At 38.7% G+C, this 27982-nt stretch overlaps 1 protein-coding gene across 2 annotated transcripts; it reads left to right on the plus strand.

Moving 5' to 3' along the window:
* The first annotated feature begins 277 nt into the window (after positions 1 to 277).
* Positions 278 to 26273, plus strand: LOC131029498 (probable disease resistance protein At4g33300). 2 transcript variants are annotated; one of them, XM_057960003.2, is made up of 6 exons: positions 857 to 988; positions 1073 to 1386; positions 11538 to 11944; positions 24250 to 24611; positions 24894 to 25096; positions 25208 to 26273. In XM_057960003.2, the coding sequence occupies exons 2-6, from the start codon at positions 1341 to 1343 to the stop codon at positions 26023 to 26025; spliced, it is 1836 nt and encodes a 611-aa protein (XP_057815986.1). In that variant the 5' UTR covers positions 857 to 988; positions 1073 to 1340; the 3' UTR covers positions 26026 to 26273. The 2 variants fall into 2 exon arrangements, with proteins under 2 accessions (XP_057815985.2, XP_057815986.1); XM_057960002.2 differs by lacking the exon at positions 1073 to 1386 and having other exon boundaries at positions 278 to 988.
* Positions 26274 to 27982: the final 1709 nt, after the last annotated feature.

A 27982-nucleotide genomic window follows, 5' to 3' on the forward strand; every position in this document is an offset into this window, starting at 1 on the left:
TATTCAATTCAAAACAAAAAGTTATTGCTCAATATTTGAAATGAACCCATCCTTGTATGAAATCACCTATTTTTAATATATAGTTTGACATGTTCCAAATATTAGCTCAATCCAAATGCACTCACATCATAGTCGAATGCACTTCAAAATACAACCAAAAAAAACTACTAAAACACATTAAACTAAATAACTATAGTGTAAGCAATTTAAGGTCAAAATAGTAGTAGGAGCTTAAAAAACATGAGAGATCCTCTGGTGGGAGTACAAGAGAACCTTTTTAAGCTCGATACAAACCTAGTCAAAGAGTTCAGTCCAATTGTCCCCTGCCAAACGCGTAGGATTGCGCGTGGTTCGAGAAGAAGTTTCCACTCTGCTCTAATCGCCTCCACTGCACACACAAGAATGATTATTAATGAATAGAGTCCGACTTCATTAAATAGCCGCACCATTCGCACCATTGTTGTATCAATATCATCCCTCCATAGGCCCTTCCTCATACGTACCACTAACATAATGTCGGTGGAAGAATTGTATCAATCAATTACAAATAGATTGTTCGTGAAAGGATTGAATCAATTATTGCTAGCTGTTGCACTCCAGGTTTTAGCACTGATTGTTGAAGGGTTGGCAGGATGGTTTTTGTCGATTGCCAGCAGGATTTTCTTAGGGATTTTCTCATGGATTTTCTCGTTTGCAAGATGGATTTTCTCCTGCATTGGAAAATTTTGCAGCAGGCGTGGGTCATCTTTTCAGCCTTCATCTTCGAAGACAAGCTTACCCATTCCAGAAGTAACTGTTCCAGAAGCACCTCTTTCAGAACTATCCGTTCCAGAATTACCCAACAATCCCGTGGGTTTGGATCATCAAGTATGGGAGTTGAAAAGACGGTTGTTTGAAAATCGTTTTAACAAGGTGGGAGTGAGCGCAATGGGGGGCAGTGGCAAAACAACCTTGGCAGCTGCTCTCTGCAGGGATCCTCAAGTCAAAGGTGCGCTAATTTTCTGTATTGTATTTTCTTTCTCGATTACCAAATTCTTTTTAGTGCACTTTTATATTGACTTGGCTATAACAGAAATTTGACGGGACAATGAGGGAGGTATTTTAGATCTGGTCTTTCTCAACCCAAGTATTGGACAACCTCAGGGATTTGCTGCAAAGGAAAATATTAGCGGGCTTGTGATTCCCTTGCTTATGCCAGGGCTTAACTCTTCCGAGTTTGGTCAAGCAGGGTAGTTCTCTCACTCCTCCAAGAGCAGAAAAAATTCACTCCTTAACCTGCTTTCGACGGTGCAGTTTTCTCTCTTTCTCCTCCCCGATTTACAGTGTGGGTTTTCTCTGCAATGAAGACTCAGAAATACATTTCAGTCCCTGTGAATAAATTCCATGGTATGCTCTGTTCCTACAAGTCATGCATTTCAAAAACAGTATATAGGCCAAACATCACAGAAAATTGGATCAATAAATCCAAATGAACAGATGATAACCAAAGGAATAGAGACAGCAATATTGGCATATCCTTCATCAAGCAATACCAAATTACAGATAGGAAAACTCCTCTAGATAAGAGCAACACAGAACCTAAAAAATCCCTAAATAAGGAGTCACAAAAGCCCCCAAAATAGGAACTGCCAGAAACAGCAGTTACAACTCAAAAATCCACGAACAGTTATTAAGGAGCAAAATTGATGGGTAGAGGGGACCTATCAATTAAACAGCTGTTACATGATCTTCCCCATCTTCAAAAAGTCTGAACCTCCTTGTTTACAAAAACTGGACCATATTGCCACCAGTATGAGGGTACAGACCTTTCAGAAGGCATGTCATCAAGATATTCTCTTGGAAATCCTTCGCACAATCCGAGCCATGCTAAATTTCGAACCCAATTTCAGGAGTCCAGTACTGATTCCATCATTTGGTTTGGCAGGCAAAACTAGGCAAAGTCCCCAATGTAGAGCCAACAAAATAATCACTGCTGCTATCACCAATAGATTTGAAATTTACCCCTTTGTCATGTTGACGTGTTTTTTAGAACTACGCCAAACACAGAATAAAGTTTCCAACGGTCACTTCACTCTCTCTTTTTTAAAATCAGACTGTACGCTAAGATTGCAAAGAAAGATCAAACGGTTAATCTCAAGGTTCCTTTTGCGCATGGACGTGACTCGGTTAATCTCAAGGTTCCTTTTGCGCATGGACGTGACTCGGTTAGTTGATGGGTTTGCTGTTAACCCAAGGGGCCTTATGTATGCTTATAGAAGATCTTAACAAACTTGCGGGTTCAAGGATTTCTATGCGAATGATTTGCAATGAAAGCTCGATTTTTAGATTTTTTTGGGTTTAAAATGTGCGGAAAGTAATTGAGTGAAGGGTTTAGAAAACTAGGTTAACACTAATCTAATCTTATGAACATGGAGACGGGACTACTTATGTGAAATCCAACCACGCTTCGCTTCGCCAGCAGATCACAACTACACGAAGGTGGTGCAATCTTCAGAGGGTGTGTTAAGGATTTTCAAATCACCAACAGAAACCATCAAATTGAACAATCTCCACTGGTAATTTAAGTTAAACATACACATATAACAGAGGCTCAGGCTAACTTTGCACAGTATGCAACAATCAGCTACACACCAAAAGTATGAGCATGAACTTTGCAACAAGCAACCCTATCAAAATTCAGGTCATCTAACAACATGAAAGCAAATCTAATCTATATGAAGAGAGTGAGACCATGCAAGCTTCAAAACAACACAAGAACACACCAATAATTGAACAATGTATTAAGTGTTTGCTTCAAAAACTCTTAGCAACAATCTCTCCTCTCTTTACAAATGAGGGGGGTCACCCCTTTATATAGGCCTTGGGCAATGAAAACATGCAAACCCTAATTAGGGTTTCACCCTAAAAGATTCTCCACTCGAGATGCAACAAGGTGGGAATCAACAATTAATACCCATCATGCCCATATACTATTAATTCAATAAGCCCAAAAATGGCATCCATTTGTGCATTAAATGCACCCCATTACATCAAATTTGCCCAAAATATTCCCCATGCAAACATAAATGCCCATCATTCTTCATGCGACGACTGCATGCAAAAAGATTCCTCATGCATTCAACATGCATGGACTGGGCCATCACTAAGTCAAAATATTCCAGCAATAAATGCGCCACGATTACTCATGCAAACATAAATGCCCATCATTCTTCATGCGACGACTACATGCAAAAAGATTCCTCATGCATTCAACATGCATGGACCGGGCCACCACTAAGTCAAAATATTCGAGCAATAAATGCGCCACCACTACTCAGTCAAAAGATTCTCGTCCAAAAATGGATGACCATTATCCCGTTCACTAATTGCATACGCAATGAACTTACCGATGACGACTTCCAGCTCTCCTACGGAGAGACTTGGCACACTTCCAATGTCAAACTCCATCAAGGTGATTTTTCCCTCGCTCATGGAGAAGAAGTTTTCCCATTCCATAATCATTTCCTGTGCCTTTTTCATTGTGTTGGAAAATGAGGAAACATTCTAAAAATGTTCTTTAGAAAAGAACCTAAGAAGAAGAATTGATTTCAAGGACTTCATCGTTATTCCATCCTCATTTAGCCTCTTTGCGAACAGTGCTTCGATCACATTATTGACTTTCTCCCGCACTCTTCTAATTGAGTCTTTCAAAGTTAAAGACTCCATGCTGAACTTTTCAAAGGTATTCTTCCCTAAGCAAACAATGCAGAACCATCAGGAAAAGTCATAAATTTCATTCTCTTGGATAACTTTTCCATCAATATGTGTTTGCTTCGGAATCTTCATTAGAGCCCCAAGTCGTGGAATGGTTAAGTCTTGATAAATGTGGACATCTTCCCACAAACCTTCTGCTATCTCCAATCTGTTTAGGAGGGCCACAAATCTGGTATGAAGTTGAGCCAAATCTTCAATGAACTTTCCAGCCACAGTAAATACGTCTTCCACCCATTTCCTAGAACTCTGGGCCATCACTCTGATTACTTTTGTGTCTTCAACAACTTCCTTAGGGAGGGAGGAAGGAGGAATGAAAGATGGATCTGCTTCCCTGAGTGGCTGCTTGAGACTTTTGATATATTCACATAATGCCCTATTTTCTTCCTTCAATCTTTTACATTTTGCTTTTGTTTTCTGCATCTTTTCCCTCATGGCCAAGGAAGATCCTTCGAAGTCTTCAATTACCTGTCCGGTGGAAGCGTGCCCAAGGTCAACTTGTCTAATCACATAATCTTCCGGCCTAATCTTATTCCTTCCTTTATCTATTGCAGGCTCACTTATATGCAAGGTTCAAGATCCAGATTCATCCCTCACAACCTTGGAGAATTTCCAGGGAGCCTTCTTCTTTGCTGGCTGATCCATTCTTTTTAACAACTCTTCTAATTCCCGTGCTGGATCAATTTCCTTTTCCAGCTCCTTTCTTAATCTTTCCATTAGCCAATTAGGATCGGGAATGGAGTGATTGTGAATTTCCATCTGCTCTTGCTCCTGCGATACTTCCTCCATCTCACCAAGGATGGCCTCCACGAAACTATCCTGATGAGTATCTTTCTGATGAGGAGGAATTTCTTGTCTCTGACGTCCTAGCTGATTGGGTCTATGTGAAGCACTGACGCTAAGAATATCTTGTGCTGGAGCACTGTCGAGGATGTCGCTTGGAGGTGGATTTACTGGATTTTCTTGCGGAAACATTTCTACCTCCTACACATTGGAAGAACTTGCTGGTGATTGCATTCCTTCTACCCTTGCTCTCTTTTGCAGTGGTTCTTCCTGTTGCATTTCCTACTGAACTTTCTGATGAATTTCTTGTTGGACTTCCTGTTGGGCCTTCTGTAGGGCTTCCTTTAGGACAACCTTCTTCTTTGTTGTCCTCGGCCTTTTTGGAGCACTTTTCCCTCTATCAAGCCGGATTTCTCCTTCTTCCTGAGCTTGTGAAGATCCTTCAGTTGCTTCACTATGGGAATCTAGACTTCCCATCAACTGAAAAGTCAGGTGAACATTTCCCTCCTTCAACCTTATGATGTGCCTATCAACCCAATGTTTGGTAAACTTTAAAATAGGTCTGGCCAAGATGTCTAGATTGTAAATTTCAGGTTTTGACAAGTCTGGCAATTGAATGGGTTGATCTTTCACCCTTTCGAATTTTGGTTGCACCAAGTCCAAATCTTCCTTCACTTGATCCGGCACCTGCATTATTTCACCTATCCTGATGGTGTCAAGGGGCAGTCTGGAATACATTTTCTTCCGAACTTCAAGGTCATCCTTGGCACTTGCCCAATAGTCTTCTAGGTGAAACTTATGTATAAATTTCACCCTAGCAACCTTTCTGATTTTGCAATAAGGATCATATTGAGCTCTAGATGTGTAAAATGCTAGGCGATAGAATGCCAACTCCTATGCTGCTTTCTCATCTGCCTCCAAACTCGGGCACACCTCCACATAATCACCTAGGACAACCGAGAATTCAATGGACTGCTTCTTCTTCTTCTGTAGTTGATCATAGGTTGTTAACTGCCTCATGAGTTCAAGCAGTACCAATTTGTCGGATGGATACCTTGGCAATTTGTATGACAGGAATGAGAATCCCTGTGTCCTGATATAGGTGAATTTTGGAAATTGCAAGGACTTGGCTCCATTTTTTTGGACTAGGGCCCTAGCCTATGGTGACACGCTTGTGTGCAATTCATTCTGCATAAGTCTTGTCAAGTACATAGTGAGGGTGTCATTCGCTAGCTTGTAAGAATTAGTATTATGAAGATGTAGTTGAGGATAACACTCTTGCACTTTTAGCTATGCCAGTCCGCAACCCATGACTCCTTTGGCCGATAGACCGTCAAAACTTCCCCTTCTTGCGAGCATATAAATCACGTAAGAGCTCATGAAGAAGGATTGGGACTTCCTTTCTTTCAAATCTCTCAGCTGTTCGTGCAAGTAGTGGTTGATCAACCTGGCCCAATCCACTAACCCATTAGAATTCATGATTTCGCCGATGTAAAAGAACTTCCATGGTTCAAAATTCACAGTATGTGAACATCCCACTATCCTGCTTAGCATCTTTATCAAGTCCACATATTCCTGTTTGAATTCGAAGATAGTGAGAACCTTAGGCATTTTGGAGACATACGGCCTAGGCTTTAGCAACCACTGTTTATTGATCATATCCGCACATTTGCCAGGTTCTGCTTCATAAACTGCCTTAGCTCCATTTATGGTCCTGTATGTCATGGAATGGTTTGAAGGAATTCCGAAGGCTTCATCAATTGATTCTGGAGTCAATGTCACCAACACCCTGCCATCTGACGTTGAAATTGTCTTCCGCTTCGGATTTTAATGCTTTGCACATTCAAGAATCAAGTCTAGACACTGGCTAGCAAGAGGAAAACCAATTGCTGCAACAATTCCACTTTTGACCAACTTGATAGTTGTAGGGAATGGATTGTGCCCTGCTGTTCCAAACACCTTGATCTTGAAGGCAACCAAGTTGAACGTGCCTAAGTTTGTATCACTAATCTCCTTCCACCTAGAAGCAATCTTGGAATCTGGAAGAAAACCCTTCATTTCTGCTTTTATCTATGCTTGCCTGGTGATAGTAGCCGCCTTGCTTGATTCCGTCATCTTGGAAAAGGTCCTTGAAAATGATGAAAAACTCTCTAAGTATGACTTTCTTCACTTCTCCAATTCTTCTTTCTTAAATCCTGCACATGAGAAATGAAATGCATCTTCACGATTATATAGAATTTCTCCAATTGCACTGCTAAGTTGGGAGGAATCCAATTTGGTAGTTTCATTAATTGCGCGTCATACCTTCTCAATCATTGCGCCATGCAAATGGAACCTTCCTTTATGGCATTGAGTTGCATGTCTTGTTTAGAATATTCTTTTGCCAACTCACTACTTTCCATTTTTAAAATTTTGGAGGGAAATTGGAATATTCTTCAAGATTCACCTAATTCGTCTCCTTGGCTTGACTTTTCTTGCTCCGGAAGGAATTTTCCATGCATTTTTCTTAAGGGGATTTCCACTTTTCCATTCCTCCTTGACCCTTGGATTTTCATACCTTAGATAATTACCCTTGGATTTTCATACCTTAGATAATTTCCTTAGTTTTTTGGCTTGAGTGTGGAATTCTGGTGGAATTTCATCATCATTTCCATGCCTTAGTCGTTTTGAAGCTCATCTTTGTGCATGGGCGTGGATTCTTTCCTGCCATGGAATTTAGCCTTTTGAGATTTTGCATGCCTTGTGTGTTTTGGCGCCTTTGTTTCACCTTGAGCACTATTGGCATGCAAGGAAGGAATTCACTATTTCTTGTGCTTTCCACGTCTTCCTTTGTTTGGTGCCCTTGTCAATTTCTTGGGTGGAATTTCCTTCAAGGTAAGGATTTCATCCTTTTCCCTATTTTCCATCCTTACCCCTATTTGGCGCCCCTCCTTGGACTAAGGCACAATTCTTCACAAGGCATGGAATTCAATGTCTTCTATGCTTTCCTTCACTCCTTACCTTTGGTGCCATGACTCATGCCTTGGGCGCTAAAACTCAACGAAGGAGAAATCCCTTTATTTTCAATTTTTCCTTGACATTGCCACTTTAGTGCCCTAGTGGCTACTTGGGTGCTATTTTGCCTTGAAGGAGGATTTTATCACTTCCTTTGAATTCCATGAGCATTAGAGTTTAGCGCCCTATTGCTTCCTAGGGTGGGTTTTTGACTTTGGCTTGGAATTTTGCACTTTCCTCACTTTCCATGGAATGCTTCTTTTAGCGTCCTATCCAAGACTAGGGCAGAATTTTGCGTTGGGGATGGAATTCCATCCCTTTCCTGAATTCCAAGGATCCTTCTTGGCGCTCTATTTTCTTCATGGGTGCAATTTTGCACTATGGAAGGAATTTTAACATTTCTTCCTTCCTTGATGCCAGACTCCTTCACTTGGGTGATTTTTGAACTTTCCACTTCAGGACTTGATGCCAACACTTAGCCATTCTTGATCCAGTATGTTTGCTTCTAGCTTTCTGGATTTGGAAATAGTCGTGAATTTTCAATCTTCATTGCTTGCCTGAATGGTCTTTGTCAAAACAAACTTTCCAAAATAGAAACTTTTCAAAACGTCAATGCTAGAGCCCAAAACAAGATGCAGGATGACTTACTATAAATAGAAACTTTCTAAAAATAGAAATTACTAAAAATAGTAAGTTTGATTTTTGGCCAAATGAAGATATTTCGGGACACATTAAAATCCCTAAAAAATAGAAAGTTGCTCCGATTTCGCTCAAATTTTATTGGGAGGTTCCACGAAGGGTCCTGATTCCAGTTATGCATTCGGTTTTTCAAAAACCCTAACAAAAACCCCTAAAATCTAGGACTAAAGGCAAAAACCCTAAAATTGACAAAACGAGCCCTAGACTTCACCAAATTCACTCAAATGAAAAGCAGACTTGATAATTCAACCCCCAAACACTCGCAAAGCAGAGAGACTGACAAGACTGCCACCAAAAGACCCCCAAAAAAACAAGACAAAAGACCGAGAGGGCCTAAAAAGTAGGGGGTCCCCATTTGGAATGGGGTGATGTGTGATTAAATCACAACATGTCCCAATGATACTTCATATCGCTGCTCTCAGACTGAGTTATGAGTCATTTTGACCAAACTCTTGAGCACATTCTTGGGATGTTTTCCATGATTATCCTTATAATCCTACAACTCACCATCCCCTTCAATCCAATGAGAGTAAAGGCTACAGTTAACTAAAACTTCAACATCTATCTCTTGAGGCGTATCTGTAATCTTGTTAGTTGAATATTGTTGCAATTCCACATCAAATTTTGGTTGTTCAAATTATTTGTCTTTTCTGCTCCCAAATCTGCCTCTAGCTCTATTTTTGGCTCACCTAGAAATATTTTTTTTTCTCTTCAAACTCAAATTTGGCTTCTGCTAGAAGAGACATAGCTGCCACTTTCAATGTTCCTACCTCTTTCCAAAATTTTAGGAGATATCTCCTTCTTTCTTGTTGTATCTCATAAGAGAGCTCCCAATTATGATGGATAACTTTCCGATCATATTGCTAGTGTCTTCCTAATAGAAAATGACACACATCCATTGGCACCACATCACATAGCACTTCATCCACATGAGGACCAATTTTGAAAGCAACAAGACCAAATTTATCCATAAGTACACTATGGTCCTTATTCAACTGGACAAGCTTGTAAGAGTTGGATTTTAGAATATAAGTAAACCGTAATTTGCTAACCATTCTGTACTTACCAAGTTGTCAGTAGATCTGTCATCTACGATCACCTTATACACCTTGCCCATACACTGGCGTTTAGTTTTAAGGACACTTTTTCTCCTCCAATCAGCTTTAGGGGCCTCTTTGTTCCTGGATATTAATGTTCTTGGCAACATTAAACTTTCTCCTGTCTTTGCTTCAATGTCGCCAGTTGGAGGTTCCTCGTCTTCTTGGGCCATCATCACCCTTATGGGGTTTTGAGGGCACTCTTGGGTTTATGGGGTTTCATTACAAATGAAAAATCTCAAGGGCCTCCAATCGCCAAAAGATTGATGTCCTTGTCCTCTACCTCTAAACCCAAGACAGTCTTCTCATTCTTACCTCCTAGTTCTTCACTCATGGCAAGTTCTGAAGAGTTTTCATTTCCTTTATAAATTATGTTGATTGTTATTTCCCCTTTAACTGACCATTTTATTTTTCCGGTTCAGTTTTTCCTTTTCCTTTAAAGCATACACATAAGCTTCATATACTGTAGGTATTTTCACCAATGCAATCTTGCCTTGAAGTTGAAACTTTAGTCCATTCACATATCAAACTGCCACTTTCTCTTCACTCTCTGGTACATCTGTTCAAATTTGAAACCTCATAAACTGTTCAGTATAAGCTTGCATTGATTGATCCCTTTGTTTCTAACTTCAAAATTCTTGAAACAATTTCTGCTGGTAATTAGAGGGCAAGAATCGAGCTCTCAAATGTTTCAGCATCTTAGACCAGATTTTAATTTTTTCTTTTTTTCGTCTTTATCAAACTCTGCATGTTCTCCCACCACAGGGCTGCGTGCAACTTCAACCTGGACCCAGAAATTTTCATTCTTTTTGGATCATCCTTGTTGATGTCTTGCATGTTGAAGCACTTCAACTCTTGGACCCAGTCAAGAAATACATCAGGTTTGAGCTTGCCTTTAAAATTGGAAATAGCAACCTTTCCCTTGGCAATTTGGCTTGTCAAGGCTTCAGTAAGCCTCTCCGGAGGGTCTAAAACCCTAGCAGCATTTCTTTGAGGGTCTGCATTCCTCCTGCACTTCCAACCTAATTCATGCGGACTCCCCTTTGGGCCATTGCTGATACGAAAAATGATGCAGATAGAATCTCTGTTTCCAGCAATTAAGACTCAGAAATGCTGTTCAACCCTGTTAACAAATTCCATAATATGCTCTGTTCCTGCAATTCATTCATTTCAAAAACAGTATTTTGGCCACACATCACATAAAATTGGATTTACATATCTAAATGAACAGATGAAAACCAAAACAAATAGAGACAGCAATATCATTCTTCATTAAGCAAAAACCAAATTGCAGATAGGAAACATCCTCCAGATAAGAGCCACACAGCACCAAAAACACCAATAAAATCGCTAACACCAAAAACTCCTATTAAGGAGTCAACAAAAGCCCCAAGGAATTTTTGCTAGAAACAACAGTTACAACCCAAAATCCACAAACAGCTACTAAGCAGCAAAACTCATGGGTAGTGGGGACATATCAATCAAACAGCCATTACAGTAGAGTCTAAAGGCTCCTAGTGCCTCAAACCATTATTTTTTGGGGTTGTCTCTCTTTCCAATGTTTGGTATTTCAATCAGATCCTTATCTGTAAAGACCTTACAGTCAAGTTCCCTGGCCAATAGGACAATTCCTTATGCTTAGATTAGCTTTAATTATCAGTGTGGAGGTGATGTGGACCTTAGCTCATTGCTTATTGTTTCAGCTGAGGAAGTGGCATGTTTCGATTTTGTCTCCTACAAGGTTATCTCAAATTTATAGAGAGACTAGAATATATGACCTCTCATTTACTGTATGGAGCTCTCTCTAGTCATGAGTGTGGATTGTTAACAAACTCCAAATTGGGATCAGACTTGCCTATCCAACTCTCAATAAAGAAGTCAAATACCAGTTCTGATGCTTATACACCCAATGCACCCAATGCATTCTCATGACATTGGTGGGAGAATTTGGCAGAATTGATATTCTGCCAGGTGTTTTCTAAGCAGAACATTAGTTCAACCCATGTGATTTGTTAGCTATTGCATTCAAGAAATAAACAAGTGTCTTAATAAGACAGAAAGAAAAGAAACAGAAATGAAATACAGATTCAATCAATTGGTAAATTAGTAAATTATGTTTGTTAAATAGATTGGTAAATATACCATATATTGTTTATTTGTAAAAATTGGGCTTTATGTTGTATTCTAATAATCCATTCTTCTATTCGTTCTCAGCATATTTTGGAAACAAGATCATTTTTCAAAAAGTTTCACAGTCTCCAGATATTCAGAATATTCTTGAGAGCATATGGGTGGGAATTACTGGAGAACTAGAGCCTAATTTTCAGAGCATTCAAGATGGTCGCAGAAGGCTTAATGAATGGCTTAGTAGCAAGGAGCCACAAAATATTCTTGTTGTGCTAGATGATGTGTGGCCAGAAGACAGTAATCTGCAATATTTGTTGTTTGAAGCGAAGGGATACAAGACTGTTGTTACAGCGAGGCACACTTTCAGATGGCTTGACGACACTTATGATCTACCTTTACTCAGAGAGAAAGATGCTCTGTCCCTGTTTTGTTATGAGGCCTTTGGGCAAAAAAGCATTCCAGATAGAGGATATAACAAGACACTAGTGAAACAGGTATACCTCTGTCTCCCCGTGTACCCATGTATTCATTTTAATGAATTTGAAAGTCCATTGAATTTGCCACTATAGGATGACATGATATTCATTAGTTGAATCTGATGTAGCACTGAATCAGGTACTAACTAAATGTCTTTTCCAGGATTGCTAGCTTAGTGGAGAAATGGTTTGGTGGGGGGAGGGGGAACGGACATTCTTATAATATTATAGTGTTGTGAACTGCCCTATTCTTTTTCTTTAAGGGAAAAGGGAACAAGTGTCATCTGCAGGATTAACTATTTGGTTAATTAAGTAGAGTTGTTTCAGGGGACTGATGCTGTTCTGGCACTTTTTAAAATTTTTGGCTGTATATAGGAACTTCTTCAACTAGTGGTGATGGGAGGTACAAGTTATTTGGAGTTTTCATTTTCTGATAATGTAAGTTCTGTGTTTTTGCCGATAGTTATTGTAGTATTGTTTATCTTCTCTGTATTTTGACTTATGATTCTGCTGTGCTTGATTACTATTTTTATTTCTCGTTTGCAAGATTTGATTTTCTCTTGCATCAGAAAATTTGTGAGCAAACGTGCATCCTCTTTGCTGTCTTCAGCTTCAAGTGCAAGCTTATCCATTCTTGAACTACCTGTACCAGAACCACCCATTCTGGAACTTTTTGTTCAGAACTACCTGTTCCAGAACCATCAATTCTGGAACTATTTGCTCAGAGCTACCCATTCCAGAACTACCCAACAATCCTGTGGTTTTGGGTGATAAAGTATGAAAGTTGAAAAGATGGTTAATTTGAAGATAATGTTAACAAGGTGGGAGTGAGCACAATAAGGGGCAACTCCTCTCTGTAGGCATCCTCAAGCCAAAGGCGTACTAACCTCTTGTATCGCATTTTGTTTCTCAATTTTCAAATTCTGTTTAGTGCATTGTTATATTGGCTTAGTTTTAACAGGAATTTGATAGGACAATTAGGGAAGTATTTTAGATCTAGCCTTTTGTAGCCCAAGTGTTGGGCAACCTCTGGGATTGGCTGCTAAGGAAAATTTTCAGCAATTCACCAACCTGGGCAGAGTAGATATTCCATTGTCTCCAGGGTAAAGGCCATCCTTTGAAACATAAATAATACCCACAAAGTTATCTGTGCTGCAAGGAGATATTTTAGCTTTATTTGCTTGCTATTCCAGCACTTAGGTAATGGTTTAGCTTTAGTTTTAGCATGTAATCTAATGCTTAGATTGGGGGCTTCAATTATTACCTTGCTTATGTTAGACCAAGTCTGTAAGCTATATAAGATATTTTAGCTAAGAAAATGGTGCCAGCTTTTGAGCTAATCAAGCTGGTATGTATTTTTCTATATGTCAAACAGAAGAGTCTAGTGGTTAACCTTAGATTTCTTCAACATAAATAACATAAATAACATTCATTGAACCATTTGTTGTGGGAGAACTCTTTAGAGTTGGTTAAGTGGGTTAGTCCTCTCCCTTCTCGTCCTAGAGCCTAAAGACTTCATTATTTAACCTGCTTTCGTCAGTGCAGTTCTCTCCATTTCCCCTCCTTGATTTATGATCGAGTGTGAATGTAAAGGTCCTTAATACCTCTACTTCATTTTTTGGAGAAGTTGTCTCTCCTTCTTGTTGACGGGTGTTTTGTGACCACACCAACACAAATAAAGTTTCCCAATGGTCACCTTATCCTCTCTTGATCAAAATCAAATGTATGCTAATACTGTAGGAAGATCTTACATTGACTCCAAGGTTCCAACTGCATACTAGTGACTTTATGTGGATATAGGCTTGTGTGGGAGATGTTTGCTGGTAATCCAAGGGGACTTACGTTTATCATTCTTTCACATCTTTTCTGTGGCTGGAACTTCACCTTCAGATATGGCAACTTTGTGATGCTTCTACTTTGAATGAACTAAATTGGAATTAACTGAAATTAAAGGGGAAATGGTTTATGAAGACTAAGCTAAAACTAAGAACTTAGTAGATAGCAATGTCTAGGATAGGATCGACCACACTTCACTTCGCTATGTTGAGACAATTACATGAAGCGGGTGCAATCTTCAAGGTCGTGTTTGAAAGATTTCAAATCATCAATGAATACCATCAAAGAGCAATATCCATTCAATAATTCGGATTTAATGGCTCAGTCCAACCTTACATTGTTGATAACAATCAGCTACCAACAAAAGGTATGAGCATACGATCTTTTCCTTATAACATTGCAATCAATTTCATTTATCTAACTGCTTGGAAAATAAAATTCTAGTCTAAGTAAGAAAGTTGAAACCATGCAGGTTTTGAAAAATAACTTAAGTGAACACCATCAGAGAACAATTTATCACTGTTATAATTTCAATAACTTATCGCAACAATTTCATACAAAACTCCATGCTTTACAAATGAAGGGGTCACCCCCTTATATAGGCCTCAAGCCTTGATTACATGCAAACGCTGATTAAGGTTTGACCCAAAAGATTCCACACACATGATGCAACGAGGTGGGAATAAACATTAATGACCCATTATGCCCATTATTAATTAATTACATTCCTGCCAAAAATGGTTTCTATTGTGCATTAAATGCACTTCTTTCAAATTTGCCCAATATGTAAGAAATGCCCCATTAAAGCTAGAACTGCCCATTGTGCAATAAATGCACCATCACCTCCAAATTCGCCCAATGTGCATTGAATGCACCATCACTTCCTAGAATATCGTAGCCGCCATGCATTAAGTATGCCACCACTTGGTCAAGATGTCCACTAGCAATAAATGCACCATCATTCTGCCATGCACTCAATAGATTCTCACCATGCAAATAGACCCCACCATCATAGGAACTTTTATAATTTTCCGGGTTGTGCTTCACTAATACGGAATATTCTCTTTGCATGTTGCTAGCTCATCCTTTACAAGAATCTTTCTAGGCTCACAAAAGACATTTTGGAAGATTTTCTTGCCTTGGAAGAATTTTAACAATCTTTTCCACTTCTAAATGATCCCTATATGTCTGGAATTCTAGGAGAGAGAATTTTTGTAGAGAATTTTTTTTGTCCTAAAAGAATTTTTTCACATTTTTGTGCTTATCTTCTTCTGAAGGAGATTTTTGACCAATCAATCACTTTTCCTATTTTTTAGGATTTTTTTCATTTTTTGAGCTCTGGAACTCAGGAAAGGGCAAATTCTATCTTGGACAATTTTTCCTTGCCTTGAAATTTCCTCACCAACTTTGGCGAATTTTCTTCCTGAGAAGGAAATTTTGAATTTCCTTCCCAATTTTGGTGAATTTCTACCTTGTCTGGAATTCCATTCACCTGGAAGGAAATAAATTAATTCCTTGTCTTGTTTTGGCGATATTCTTCATGTCTGGGTGCTGAAACAACCTTGTGGAGGAATTTGTGCTTTGGAGAAAAAATCCTCCAAGACCCCAATCTAGTGCTCTACCTTTGAGTCTGGGTGCAATTTGCATGTTGTGAAGGATTCTTGGGAAACGTGAAAATTACTCCAAGAGGCCACTTTGGCGCTCTACTTCCATGCATGAGTGTTGAATCCATGCTATGGAGGAACTTGTGTTTGGAAGACATATTCCTCATGACCTCTACCTTGGCTCTCATGCTCTAGCTTGGGGAGGGGGGAATTTGACTAAGTGAAGGAATTTGGCCTTGGAAGGAAAAATCCTTCCTTACCCCATTTGGCACCCTGACCCCTGATTTGGGCATTAGAACCATGTGATGGAGGAATTTTTCCTTGAGAGGAAATTCCTCCTCAATTTGGCGGCCATCCCCCTTACTTGAGCGCTAGAATCACATTGTGGAGGAAAACTTGACTTGGAGGAAAATTCTTCCATGACCTGAATTTGGCACTATGTCTCCTTTTAGAATGCATTTTTGCCATGGTAAGTGTTGTCATTTTTATGACACCCTTGGTCCATTAATAAGAATCAATCAGAGATATGTTCCATGGACCACTGATACCCCAGTTGATCAAGGATAAAAGCAGTGAAATCATGGTTTGAAGTGTTGCCTTATCGGAAGTTCCTTGGCCCTCTTTTTCTCTTCTCCGGAACTCCGGAACCCCGAGGTTCCGAGTTTCTCTACCTTAGCCGCTTTCTTTCCTGCTCCGGAACTCCAAGGTTCCGAAGTTCCCTTCCTTCCCTTAGCTTTTCTTCTATTCTCCTCCTTTGGAGCTCCGGAACCTCGAGGTTCCAAACTTCCTTCCCTTTGCCGCCTCTCCTTCTCCCTCGGAACTCCAGAACCCCCAGGTTCCCAAGTTCCTTGTTCTTCAACCCCAGAACTCCGGAACCCCTAGGTGACCTAGGTCTCCGAAGTTCCCCCAACTACGGTGACCCAAGTCTTCGAAGTTCCCCAACTACGGTGACCTAGGTCTCCGAAGTCTTCCAAACTTCCTTCTGGCTGGCAACACTTCCGGATGGCGTGATCGACACTTAGCTTTAAATGCTCCGACAGTTTTGGTGACTTATGCACTTTTTTTTTGTGGAGCCACAGGGGTGCATTTAATGTTTTTGGCAGGATTTCCATCAAGGGAGGTACGGGGCCATGCTTGGTGACTTGTGTCATGACTGCATACTCTGACTTTGGAAGGTCAGTCAATCCACCTTCTCAGGGTTTCCCTTTGTGGGTATGGCTAGGTTGCTTGCATGTACAAGCCAAGTGCATGCACTTCCAGACTGATAGCAGGGGTCATGATCACCCTTGTGACCATTTTCTATATATTGGCTTTTAAGCCTCATTGTAAAGGGTTCTCTCCTTGCTGCCTTGAGCTTTTTCTATGCTCTCCCACTTCTCTTGTATTTATCTTGCATTTATGCAACTGTAAGTTTGGCCTTTGGCCTTTGAATGAATTGAAACTACCATTCTTGCCTTACTTTAACTTATGCATGCTGTGTATGTGTTCTTACCTCCATTATAAGTGTATGTTGTGGTTTTCTTTCACATGTATGCTGTGTTAGCTTGTCTTCTGAGTGTGACTTGTGGGAATCCTTCTCCCCTCTTGACACCTAGTAAATTCTAACCTCCACACATGTATTGGGATCATTCATACAACCAGTGTTCCACGGATGTTGGGGACGGGGAGATGGGGGGATGCCGGACGGGCTTCGGGGATGGGGGGACAAAGGGAAAAAGTTTCGGGGACGGGCTTCGGGGACGGGGGGACTTGGGCCTAGGAGGGGGAAACGCGTTTCCGTGGAACACTGCATACAACTGAAGTTTTGCATTTCCAGGGTTTTTCAGTTAATTCCTTGTGTCATTTCGGTAGGGAGAGAAACAATCTCTTCTTGGTGCATCACCCCCCTTTATTTCAAGCAATTCTCTCTTCCTTTACACCTGCAAGTTGTTAGGATAGGCTTAGGAGTTAGTTTTGAAGTGTTGAGTTGGTTCAACACCTGCACCTAGATTGAGAAGGAAGCCGGCCTTCTTCGAAGATTCAACCCCCTTGCGCAAGGTTCCACACTTCGGGGTTGTTTCAATGTTTCACAAGGTTGTTGAGTCGATAGCTTAGCAAGGGTGCAAGCTTTTGTGATAACAGTAAGGAATTCATTGCCTTGAGAAATTTTCATGCTTTTACCTCCATTTTTGCTCATTTTCCAGCTTTGGATGCCATTTTGGGATTGAAGTAGATTTTCTGTGCCTTCAGAGATTTTTTGATGCTTTTCCATTTCAGGAAAGGATTTCACACTTAGTCATTTCTCTTATCAACTGTTTGCTTTTTTTTTCAATTGGATTTAGACAAAGATTTTCAGGAATGCTCTGCCTTTAGTGTCGGGACCTCTGCCTGTGATGAACCTGCCAGAAATAGACTTACTAAAAATAGTAAGTACTTCAAAACGTCAAAATTAGGGGAAACTAGGGTAGGACGACACTTACTAAAAATAGACTTGCTGAAAATAGAAATTGTTAAAAACAGTAAGTTTGATTTTTGGCCAAATAAAGACAATTTGAGATGCAGTGAAACTTATTGCTCAAATTTCATTGGTAGGTTCCTTGAAGGGTCTTGATTTCATTGCAACACTCAATTTTCCCAAAACCCTAAGAAAAAGACCTCAAACCTAAGTTTGAAGAGGAAAACCCTAAAATAGACCAAACGAGTTCGACTTAGACAAATTCACTCAAACGACTTGCAGACTTGATCAGAATTCATTAGAAACACTTGTAGACTGGGGAGACCGAAGGGTTGCTGTGAAAAGACCCAAAGAACCAAAACCAAAAGACCAAAAGGACCTAAAAAGTAGGGGGTCCCCATTTGCAATGGGGCGATGTGTGAAAACGTCACAACACTTCCCATGACCTATCTATCACATCCTCATCTATGAAGACCTTATGGTAAAGTTCCTTGGCCAATTGGCCAAGTTACCATGCTTGGTTTAGCTTTTTATTTTTTATGGGGAGGTGGTGTGGACATGTCATCCCAATGCTTATCATTTCAGATGAGGAAGTGGTATGTTTGGACCCTGTCTCTTACAAGGCTATCTCAAGTTTATAGTGAGACTAGAATATACTCTCTCATTTTCTGCCTAGGGCTCTTTCCAGTCATGAATGTGGATTGTTAATAAACTCTAAGTTGGGATCAAACTTCAACATCAAACTCTCAATAAAGAAGCCAAATTCCAGTTTTGATCCTTATACACCCAATGCATTCTTGTGACAGTAGGGGGAGAATTTGCAAAATTGATATTCTGCCATGGTGTTTTCTAAGCTGAACATGAGTTCAACCATCGTAATCTGTTAGCCACTCCATTCAGGAACAGCCCTCTTAATAAGGCAGAAAGAAAATATATTAGTAAATAAACCTTCTTTATATTTGTTTATCTATTGAAAGTAGGTTTTATGTTGTTTTCTTATTATCCATTCTTCTATTGGTTCTCAGAATGTTTTTGAGACTAGATCATTTTAAAGAAAGTTTCAAGCCTCCAGATATCAAGAAGATTTGTTAGAGCATATGAGTGAGGATTCCTGGGGCTCTAGCAGTGACTAATTTACTGAGCATTCAAGGTGGTCATAGAAGGCTAAGGGAATGGTTTAGTAGTGAGGAGCCTTAGAATATTTTGGTCATGTTAGGTGATGTGTGGCTTGGAAACGTTAATCTTAAAAAAATGTCATTTGAAGCAGAGGGATACAAGATTACTCTTATGTCCAGGCACACTTTCAGATGATTTTACAACACTTGCGACCTACCTTTGCTTGGGGAAAAAGATGCTCTGACCCTCTTTTGCTATGAGGTCTTTGTGCAGAAAAGCATTCCTGAAGGAGGATGTAACAAGCCCTTAGTGAAAGAGCTATGCCTCTGTCTACCCATGTACCCATTTAATCATTTAAATGAACCTGAAAGTCCATTGAATTTGCCATTATAGGATGATATGATATTCTTTAGCTGAATTGATGCACCACCGTATCAGGGACTAACCAAATGTCTCTTCCAGTATTGTTATCTTAGTGGAGAATAGCAATGTTTTGAAGTGCCGTTTTCCTTAGGGGAAAAGGGAACCAAGTTTCATCCGCAGGATAAACTAGTTGATTAAATAATTAGAGATGTATTAAAAGGCTGCTGCTGGTCTGATGCCTTTGTTTGGCTGTACGTAGGAATTCCTTGAATTAGTGCTGAGGGGAGGTAGAGAGGTATGAATAAAAGAGTTTTTGTAGTTTTCATTTTGTGATAATAATCTGCTGATAGTTATTTTGGTAGTGCTTATCTTCTCTGCATTTCACTTCTGATTTTGCTTTGGTCAATTTCTGTTTGATATTGCTCATCTACACCGTATCTCTTCTCTTTTGCTGTGTTCATTTCTGTACCTGCATCTGTTGGGTTACTTTAATTTGCAGCAACATAGGTTTTCTACATAAATTTGATATCAGAGCATTCAAAGATGCTGGATGTAGTGACTTTGTCGGACAGCCTTTGCTGTTATGGAGGACAATACTGAATAGCTCAGATGAGAGCTGTGGTTATGGCTATGAAGTTATGAACGTAGAGTTGCAGTTGTTATGTGATGTGACAGAGAATAATCAAATTGGAACAATTATGAAAGGAAGAGGCAAAAACAAACCTTTGTGAAAATTGGAGTTTTAGTTGGGGAAATTATGTTAGATGTTGGAGCAGTATGAGGTAAGCGATAAGAAATCAAGATAAGAATACTGGTAAAGAAAAAGAAAGGTGAAGCAAAGGTATTTAACAGTTGTAAAAAGAAGGGGCTTTTTCTGTGATACCATTGACTTCAGTAAATCTCAGAAGGATAAGAAACTCACGGAGATGATTAAGATCTACAGAGAATGCCTTCACTTGAAAAATATGGAGACTTTTCTGAAGTTTGTTTACTCAGGCAACAGCAATCTACTATTGGCTGAGCAAGTTGAGCATATGTTAGAACTGGCTAGTGGGTTTAGAACACTGTACACCCATAAGCCCAAATAGGCATATAACACTGAACATTCAAACATGTAATTTTCTCTTTTTGGTATTAATTTTAAGGGAGCTACCCCCACTTGTAGCGTTTGCCAAAACAAAAAAGTTCTGAAAAGATGGTAAAGATTGGTGGCAATACATACCAATCTTGTGAGCAAGAGCTGCTTTAAGAGAGGCAAGCCATAGAGTCTAGGACGCTAGAGATTGAACTGTTAAACAATGATGTCATGTCCCTTTTTCAATTTTTTTTTTCCAAACATAGCAAGTCCAACCATCCCAAAATAGTAAATAAGGATCATATGATAGTTTGGGAAATATTTTTAATTTAATACTTGTTTGTTGTTGGAAATTCATATTTCTTACAACAACCAATTTTAAATTAGTAACTTCTTATTTTGGGTTTTGATTTTAGAAGCAACTTGTTGGCTTTGGAAAGTTGGCTAGTAGTGCATGTTTTCAAAAAGTTTCCTTGGCACCTTTGGGCAATTTGGCAGCTAATGTCTTTGTAATGAATTCTTATGTAAGTTGCCAAAAATGATTATTTCCATTTCATGCAAGTTTCCTCTATTCTAAGAGGTGGTTTGTTGTTATATGGAGCCTAATCAGACTCGGAGGTTAAATTAACCCCTTTTATCGGCGCAGTTTCCACCCAAATTATTCAACAAGGGTTTGGGGGAAGCGCCCCCCAAGACGGGGTCAAGGGGCAATGGGAGTTATTTTTCTATTGGCTGACATATACTAACCCTATTTTTTGTAACCGACATAAGTCTCGATAAAACAGCTAAGGGTTTTCATTGAGATTTTGTAGCATTTTGTAGCAGTATTGAGTTGCAAGAGATTGCTATTTGTAATCGGTTCGATTTACTGGATAATAATATTGGACTCTGTTTGGTGGATGTAGCTCGAGTTTGGGTGAACCACATTAAAAATTGTCTCTTCATTGTTATTATTTCTGTGTTTTTCATTCTTCTGTTTAATCTTTATTTGCATTTAATTGATATTTTCTGCATGCAATTCCTAAAATGGTTTTGGGCCAAATTTAAGTTTGAAAGTGTTTTCATATATCCTTGGATTTGGCTCCATTTTGGAATGATTCATGTTGCAGATTTTATCAAAGCTTATGCTTGTTTTTCAGTGGCTGATAAACCAGTGGAGAAGGAGACTATAGAACGGGATGTTTGAAGGTTTCCAAGTGATTTAAGGATGGGATTACCAGGTGGTCTAAGACGGGAGTCAAGTATCACCATAGAATAATCTCGCTCAAAGATTATCATTGTGCTTAAGGATTCAACAGTTTTAGAGTTTTGGCTTGCAAGCGAGGGTTTGAAGTGGCAGTTTGGGATTTGAGTTCTCTATTTGTTGTAGATGTTTATGGAAGATTTTTGGATGTGGATTTGTTGGTATTTCTTTTTATTCAGTGTTATTTTATCATAATAAACCTTGGTGTGGAGTTTGGATAGTTTTCTTGCAAGTTAGGTAAAGATCAGTTTGTGTTCGGGTTTCATTTTGCTTCCTATTTTGTGAGAAGTCGCAGCAGATGTAATTTGTTATTAGCAGCAATTTATGACAGAAAAATTGGTGTATTTTCAAGATGCAAATATGTTATAATAATTAAATATCAGTTCCATGAAAGCTTGCTATAGTTTAGGGTTTTTTTAGAATTCATTTCTATTGAAAGTTTGTACCATTTCTATTGTTTGCAAATTTTAATAAAGAAGTTTCCAAAGGGTTTTCAAATCTAATATTTATTTTCCAAGGCACATTACAAATGAAAAATTCAATCCTTGAGGAGATGGTAGGATTACTAGTGGATTGAAGACCATAAATATGCTCTGCAAAGAGTTTGAGAGAGGAAATAGTTAATGCTTGGAATTTTTTTCCTAATGAAGTTGTGATGAAGGTTAAATCTGTGTTATCCAAAATAGAACTTAAGATGAGGAGAATGAATAGGATGAATGGGATGAATATGTTAAGCTATTTTATCCTAAAGAAAGGTAAAGTATTTATGGTTACTATTGAAGTAGGAAGATATAAGAGTGTGATGAAGAAGAATGCAGCCTATCATTAGAGGTTGCTCAAGGTATTGCAACTATGGAAATAGTTGTTAGTAGAGATGAAGCAACAATAGAAATGTAGATCTTTGGAGGCCTCATATTTGATTAGGGAGAAGATGAAGTTATATTGACTTTAGAGAACACAACAGAGGAGGATCTAGAGTGTCGTCTTTGTTACAAGGTGTGCGCCCTTGGTCTCCTTGTGCTGTGTAGTGCAGCACTCGGGTTTGTGACATGGGTTAACTGCCTCCAATGGATTCTATAAGTCTAGTGGTTGTATTGGGCATGAGCAGGTCGATCTTTTGGTGCAACGGCAACAGTACTTATAACAAGTGGTATCAGAGCCTGGGTCATAGGTTCAAACCCCCTCGCTTGCGCGGGGGGGGGGGGATTGGTGGGGTTGTTTGGTCTCCTTGTGCTGTGCAGCGTAGCGCTTGGGTTTGTGACATGGCTTAACCGCCTCCTGCTGATTCTATAAGTCTAGTGGTTGTATTGGGCATTAGCAGGTTGATCTTTTGGTGCAACGACAACCGTACTTCTAACAGTCTTGAAGATCCCAATTCAAGGAAAAGAGAAGTAAAGTTAAAAGAACTTTGTAAAGCGCTAATAAATGGTGAAGCTAAAATGAAGCTTGATGTTGCAATACAAACAACAGAAAACAAAGAAATGAATGCTAGCTTAGAAGCAGCCATGAGAAGAATGGGTACCAACTTGATACCCAAAACATAGAGGAGAAGAAAACTGAAAAGAGAGAAGAATAGCTTAGTTGGGCCTAAATTGGTTGGTTTAGAAGTCCAACAATAGGCTGGACAAGTGATGTGAAAAGTCTGACTGGCTTTCAATGGAGGACAGATAGATTTTGGTCTAAACATGAAGAGGCTAGAACAATAGAAAGAGAACAATTTGGAGGAGGTGGATGGACTATGCCTCGGAGATGGGCAAGGGGACAAGGACAAGGAAAAAAGAAAGGCAATCAGAGCTAGGCCGAGAATGGTTTATGGTTCAGCAGGAGGCTAGAAGCAGAGGAAGAAAATATGTGAAAATTGTAGAAGTACCTAACATGGTGGAAGGGCATGCCATGCCCTTCTTTGTGTCAAAAAGATGGATTTTGAGCACCATGCTCACAAACTCTTATATATTGCTTTTGCATTTTCTGGGTGTTTTGGACTTTCATGAAGGCAGATTTAGGGTAATCTGAACCAGGAGGTCAAGAATTCAAAATGTGAGGGGAATCGCTTCCTCAATTGTTAGCTCAGTGGAGAAGTTGGGGGAGGGGGGCAGAAGCGGGGGCCCAACTGTTATTCTAATAATAGCATTGTTTTGAACTGCCCTGTTTTTTGGGGGAAAAGGGAGCAAGCGTCATCTGCAGGATGAATTTGGTGGTTAAATAAATAGAGTTGTATTAGGGGACTGCTGCTGCTCTGATTCCTTTATATAGCTGGATTTGGGAACTTTTTGAATTAGTGATGAGGGAAGTTAGAGGTACAAATAAAATGGTTTTTGTAGTTTTTATTTCCTGATAATGAGATTCCTGTGTTTTTGCTGATAGTTATTTTGCTATTGCTTATCTTCACTGTATTTTCACTTCTGATTCTGCTATCGATTTCTATTTGGTATTACTCTTGACACTATATTTCTCATCTATTCTATTGTGTTTAATTCTGTACCTGCATCTTTCGGGTTACTTTAACTTGCAGCAACAGAGGTTGTCTTCATCAGAATCTGTGTAGATCTAATGGCCATCATAAGATGGCATGGTATTGTTTGGTTCAATCTGTATAGATCCAATGGCCATCCTTTGCGGTTATGTAGGGTGCTAACGAAAATTTGTTAACAGGTAGCAGCAAAATGTCAAGGATTACCACTTGCATTGGTGGTGATTGGGCGTTCTCTATATAAAATGAGCGATGATGCATACTGGGAACATGCCCGAGACAAGCTTTCAGAGGGAGGATCAATTGATCAAGCTCATGAAGAGGGGGTTCTCAAGAACCTGGCTGTCAGTATAGAAATGCTTGATGAGAAAATGAAACAATGCTTTTTGGACTTGGCATTGTTTCCAGGAGTGAAAAAAATCCCTGTTGATATGTTATTCGATATTTGGATTTATGCTCACAACTTAAAACAGAGCCATGCTCGTAAGAATCTGCTTGAACTCGAAAGACGAAGGCTATTGAGCCTTGTAAATAATAATATAGGGTGAGTGTCTTATGTTACATTTTTGTTGAACTTGTGTTTAAAAATGCAACATAGAAAGATATACGCAATGATGAAAATGCCACAATTATATCGTAAAATTAACCATCTGAAAGAAAAAATCTTGCAGGTCTTTCAGCACAATCTAAATAGAGGTTGGTTTCAGTGATTTCAAATCAGAAATTTTAATAATCAAAATGCTACTACTCTTGCTTGAAAATAAAATACAATGCTATATATCTTCTATAGAAGACTGAATATATCTTGACTTTTATGTTTTTTCAGAGAACATCTAGGGATTAATGAAGGCAGCACTTGTGAACTATATGTAGTTCAACATGATGTTTTGCAAAGCTTGGCTATTTATTTGGCGGAGCGAAACCAACCTGCAAACATATGCAGAAGGCTGAAATTAGATCCACTCTGTAGCTGGGAAAACCACTCACATGAAAATATCAAAGCTGCTGAGATTATTGCTATTCGCACAGGTGGATTGCTTCAAATTGGTTTACTGATATACTCATATGCATCAAGCTTCAGCCAATTTAGTGTGGCCCATATTCTTCCTCATTTTTTCAAAATATTTTATAATTTTGCAGGTCCAAAGAAAGAGAATCGATGGCCTGAGGTGGAGTTTCCAAAGGCCCGGGTTCTTGTATTAATATTTGCTGGAAATGAAGTTTTTCTTCCTGCAGTTGTGCAGACAATGCTTGAATTGAAAGTTCTCATTATATTCAACATGAATTCGACAAACACTAAACTTTGTGGTATGTCAGCCTTTGGTTCCTTGACTCGACTGAAATGTCTTCATCTTGAAAAACTGACTGTCCCTCCACTTCAAGATTATTGCTGCTGTTTAAAAAATCTCAGAAAACTATCATTGTGTTTTTGCAAAAGTGATAATGAAGCATTAGACCTAGAGGTGTGTTCACAGCTGAGTGCACTAGAAGAGATTAATGTTAGCTACTGTATGGATATCAAGGAATTGCCTACTAGCATTTGTGATTTAGCTTCCCTAGAAAAACTAACTATCACAAACTGCCATGAGCTTGACAAGATACCTGGAAATCTCGGGGAGGTTGGAGGATCTCTGGTAAGGCTGACGTTGGGTGCTTGTCCGGCACTCGAAGAATTGCCCGACTCAATTTGTAAGCTTGGAAAGCTAGAATTCCTTGACATTTCAGATTGTCAGTGCTTGGAGACACTTCCGTCGCAATTTGGTAATCTAAGCAAACTACAATATCTTGACATGAGGGAGTGCAAAAAAATTATGAGAATTCCTCAATCGGCTAGTGGGCTTACATCTTTGCGGCGTGTGATCTGTGATGATAATTTGGCGAGTCAATGGTCTGGCCTCCTTCCTAATATTGAAGTGACAATTGCAGAACAAAAATTCGATTTGAAGTGGCTGGAATGATAATTTTGCTTCAGCAATCAGTTCTACAGGGAGTTCGATATCAAGACCAGAAAGAAAAGAAAGTAATTGTCTAATGTGTTTAGTAATTTTATTTATTTATTCTTACCGTGGAGTTTGAAACAAAGACCAAAAAAGGTTTAGGAAAAAGTGATGTGTAATATAAGTTAAAGGGATTTAACTGGCTGCTGTTATTGTAAGAAAAGTATAATTTATATAATTGCTTTGAAATATACTAAAAAAAAAAATTTAATAATTGTCAAATTTTCCAGATAAAATTTTAACTTTAAGAAAGTTCATTATTACAGATTAATTTGACAAACAAATGACTATCAAATCCATTATTTATACGTTTTAATTTGACAGACAAATGACCATCAAAATTCTTCTTGTAACAAAACTTTATTTCTTGATTCTCTACTAGCATGAATTAATCAAGATGCCATTTAAAGATATGCATGTGCCTAAGCTTGGAATTGGTTTTAGTGTTTGTTTAACATTCTTTCACCATTGTGCATTGTTGGGGAGTCTATCTGCCACTTTGATGGAATGATATCACTACTTGTAAATCTTGAACCTACCTCAAGTTAAAAACCTTTGAACTTGCCTCTTTTATGCAAACTTCAACCATTGTTAGGCAAATTTTCTAGGGAATTCATTCTTTATATGCTTATCTCCACTTATTATCCATTAATATATTTGCTTGTTTCTTGCATGGCATTGCTTGCTACAAGATGATTGTAATTTGAAACATATCAAGATTTGTAACTTCCAATAAACTGACCAGTTCGAAATGTGGAGAAGTGTAGGTATTCATTGTTTTGCAACGAACAAAATTGTTGGTTAGGACATGTTGTATTGTCAAAAGAAAAAGTGGATGAAATGAAACCATAATGTAGTTACATAAATAAGTGTTAGTTTTGAAATTGATAATGATGGATACGGTAGTGTCAAGACATTTTTGGAAATGACATGCAACAAGAAGATCAAAAAAGAAAGGTGAACAATCGACTCTTTAGATATGGTTAAGTAGAGGGTCAGTAATAGATTGAGTGAAAAGTACACATGCATAGCATTCAATTTGATTTATTAAATAGACAATAAGTATCCATTTTGCATTAGATGATTAATATTACATAAGTTAGGATTGCTATTTGGCACCTATCATGCAACGTTACTCCTCTCAAATTTAAGATGTATTATGAGTCCAGGGTATTTGTTTACATTTTAACTAGTGGTTTGTAAACCTAGTTTTATTAATACATTCTAGTAGATTGTATTTCTATATAAGTGATTTCACAGTCACAAATCCCAACATTTATAACAATAACAAATCATTCTGGTATCATAGTAGATTCAAACATGAGGGAATTTCACCTCTCAAAATTTAGGTGTTTTTTAAACTAGCAATTTGTAAGCATAGTTTCATTCCATATTTTAGCGAGTACATTATAGTAGATTGTATTTCAATATTTAAGTGATTTCATTGTCACAAATCTCAACAGCTATAACAATAACAAATCATTTTGGTACCAGAGTAGTTTTAGACTCGTGGGATTTAGTGGAAAGTGGATTGCATGACAATAATGAAAGTGAGTTGTGACAGTAACAAGATCTTCATGTGAGCAGAAAATTAATAGATAGGAACTCATTGTTAGAATCGTGTAATTTGCATGTGGGTGATATAAATGCAAGGGTTTTAGCCTTAGAGATTCATGTAGAGTAGCCGATGAAGCATCAACAATGACTAATTTAAAGACATAAGCAAATGGTGAAATAACAAGCTAAAATATTCAAAATTACTTATCTACCAATATCCTAGTTTGAGCTTTAGCAAATAACTCTGGGAATGAAAATACTAGAGAAGACATAAGGTGTAGCAATGATTGCATTTGTGAAGAAATAGACCTTGAGGTAAGCATTGTAATTAACCCATTTATAGTTGAAACCAAGGTAGATA

Source organism: Cryptomeria japonica, chromosome 11, assembly GCF_030272615.1.
Source record: "Cryptomeria japonica chromosome 11, Sugi_1.0, whole genome shotgun sequence".
In the NCBI taxonomy this organism is placed as follows: Eukaryota; Viridiplantae; Streptophyta; class Pinopsida; order Cupressales; family Cupressaceae; genus Cryptomeria; species Cryptomeria japonica.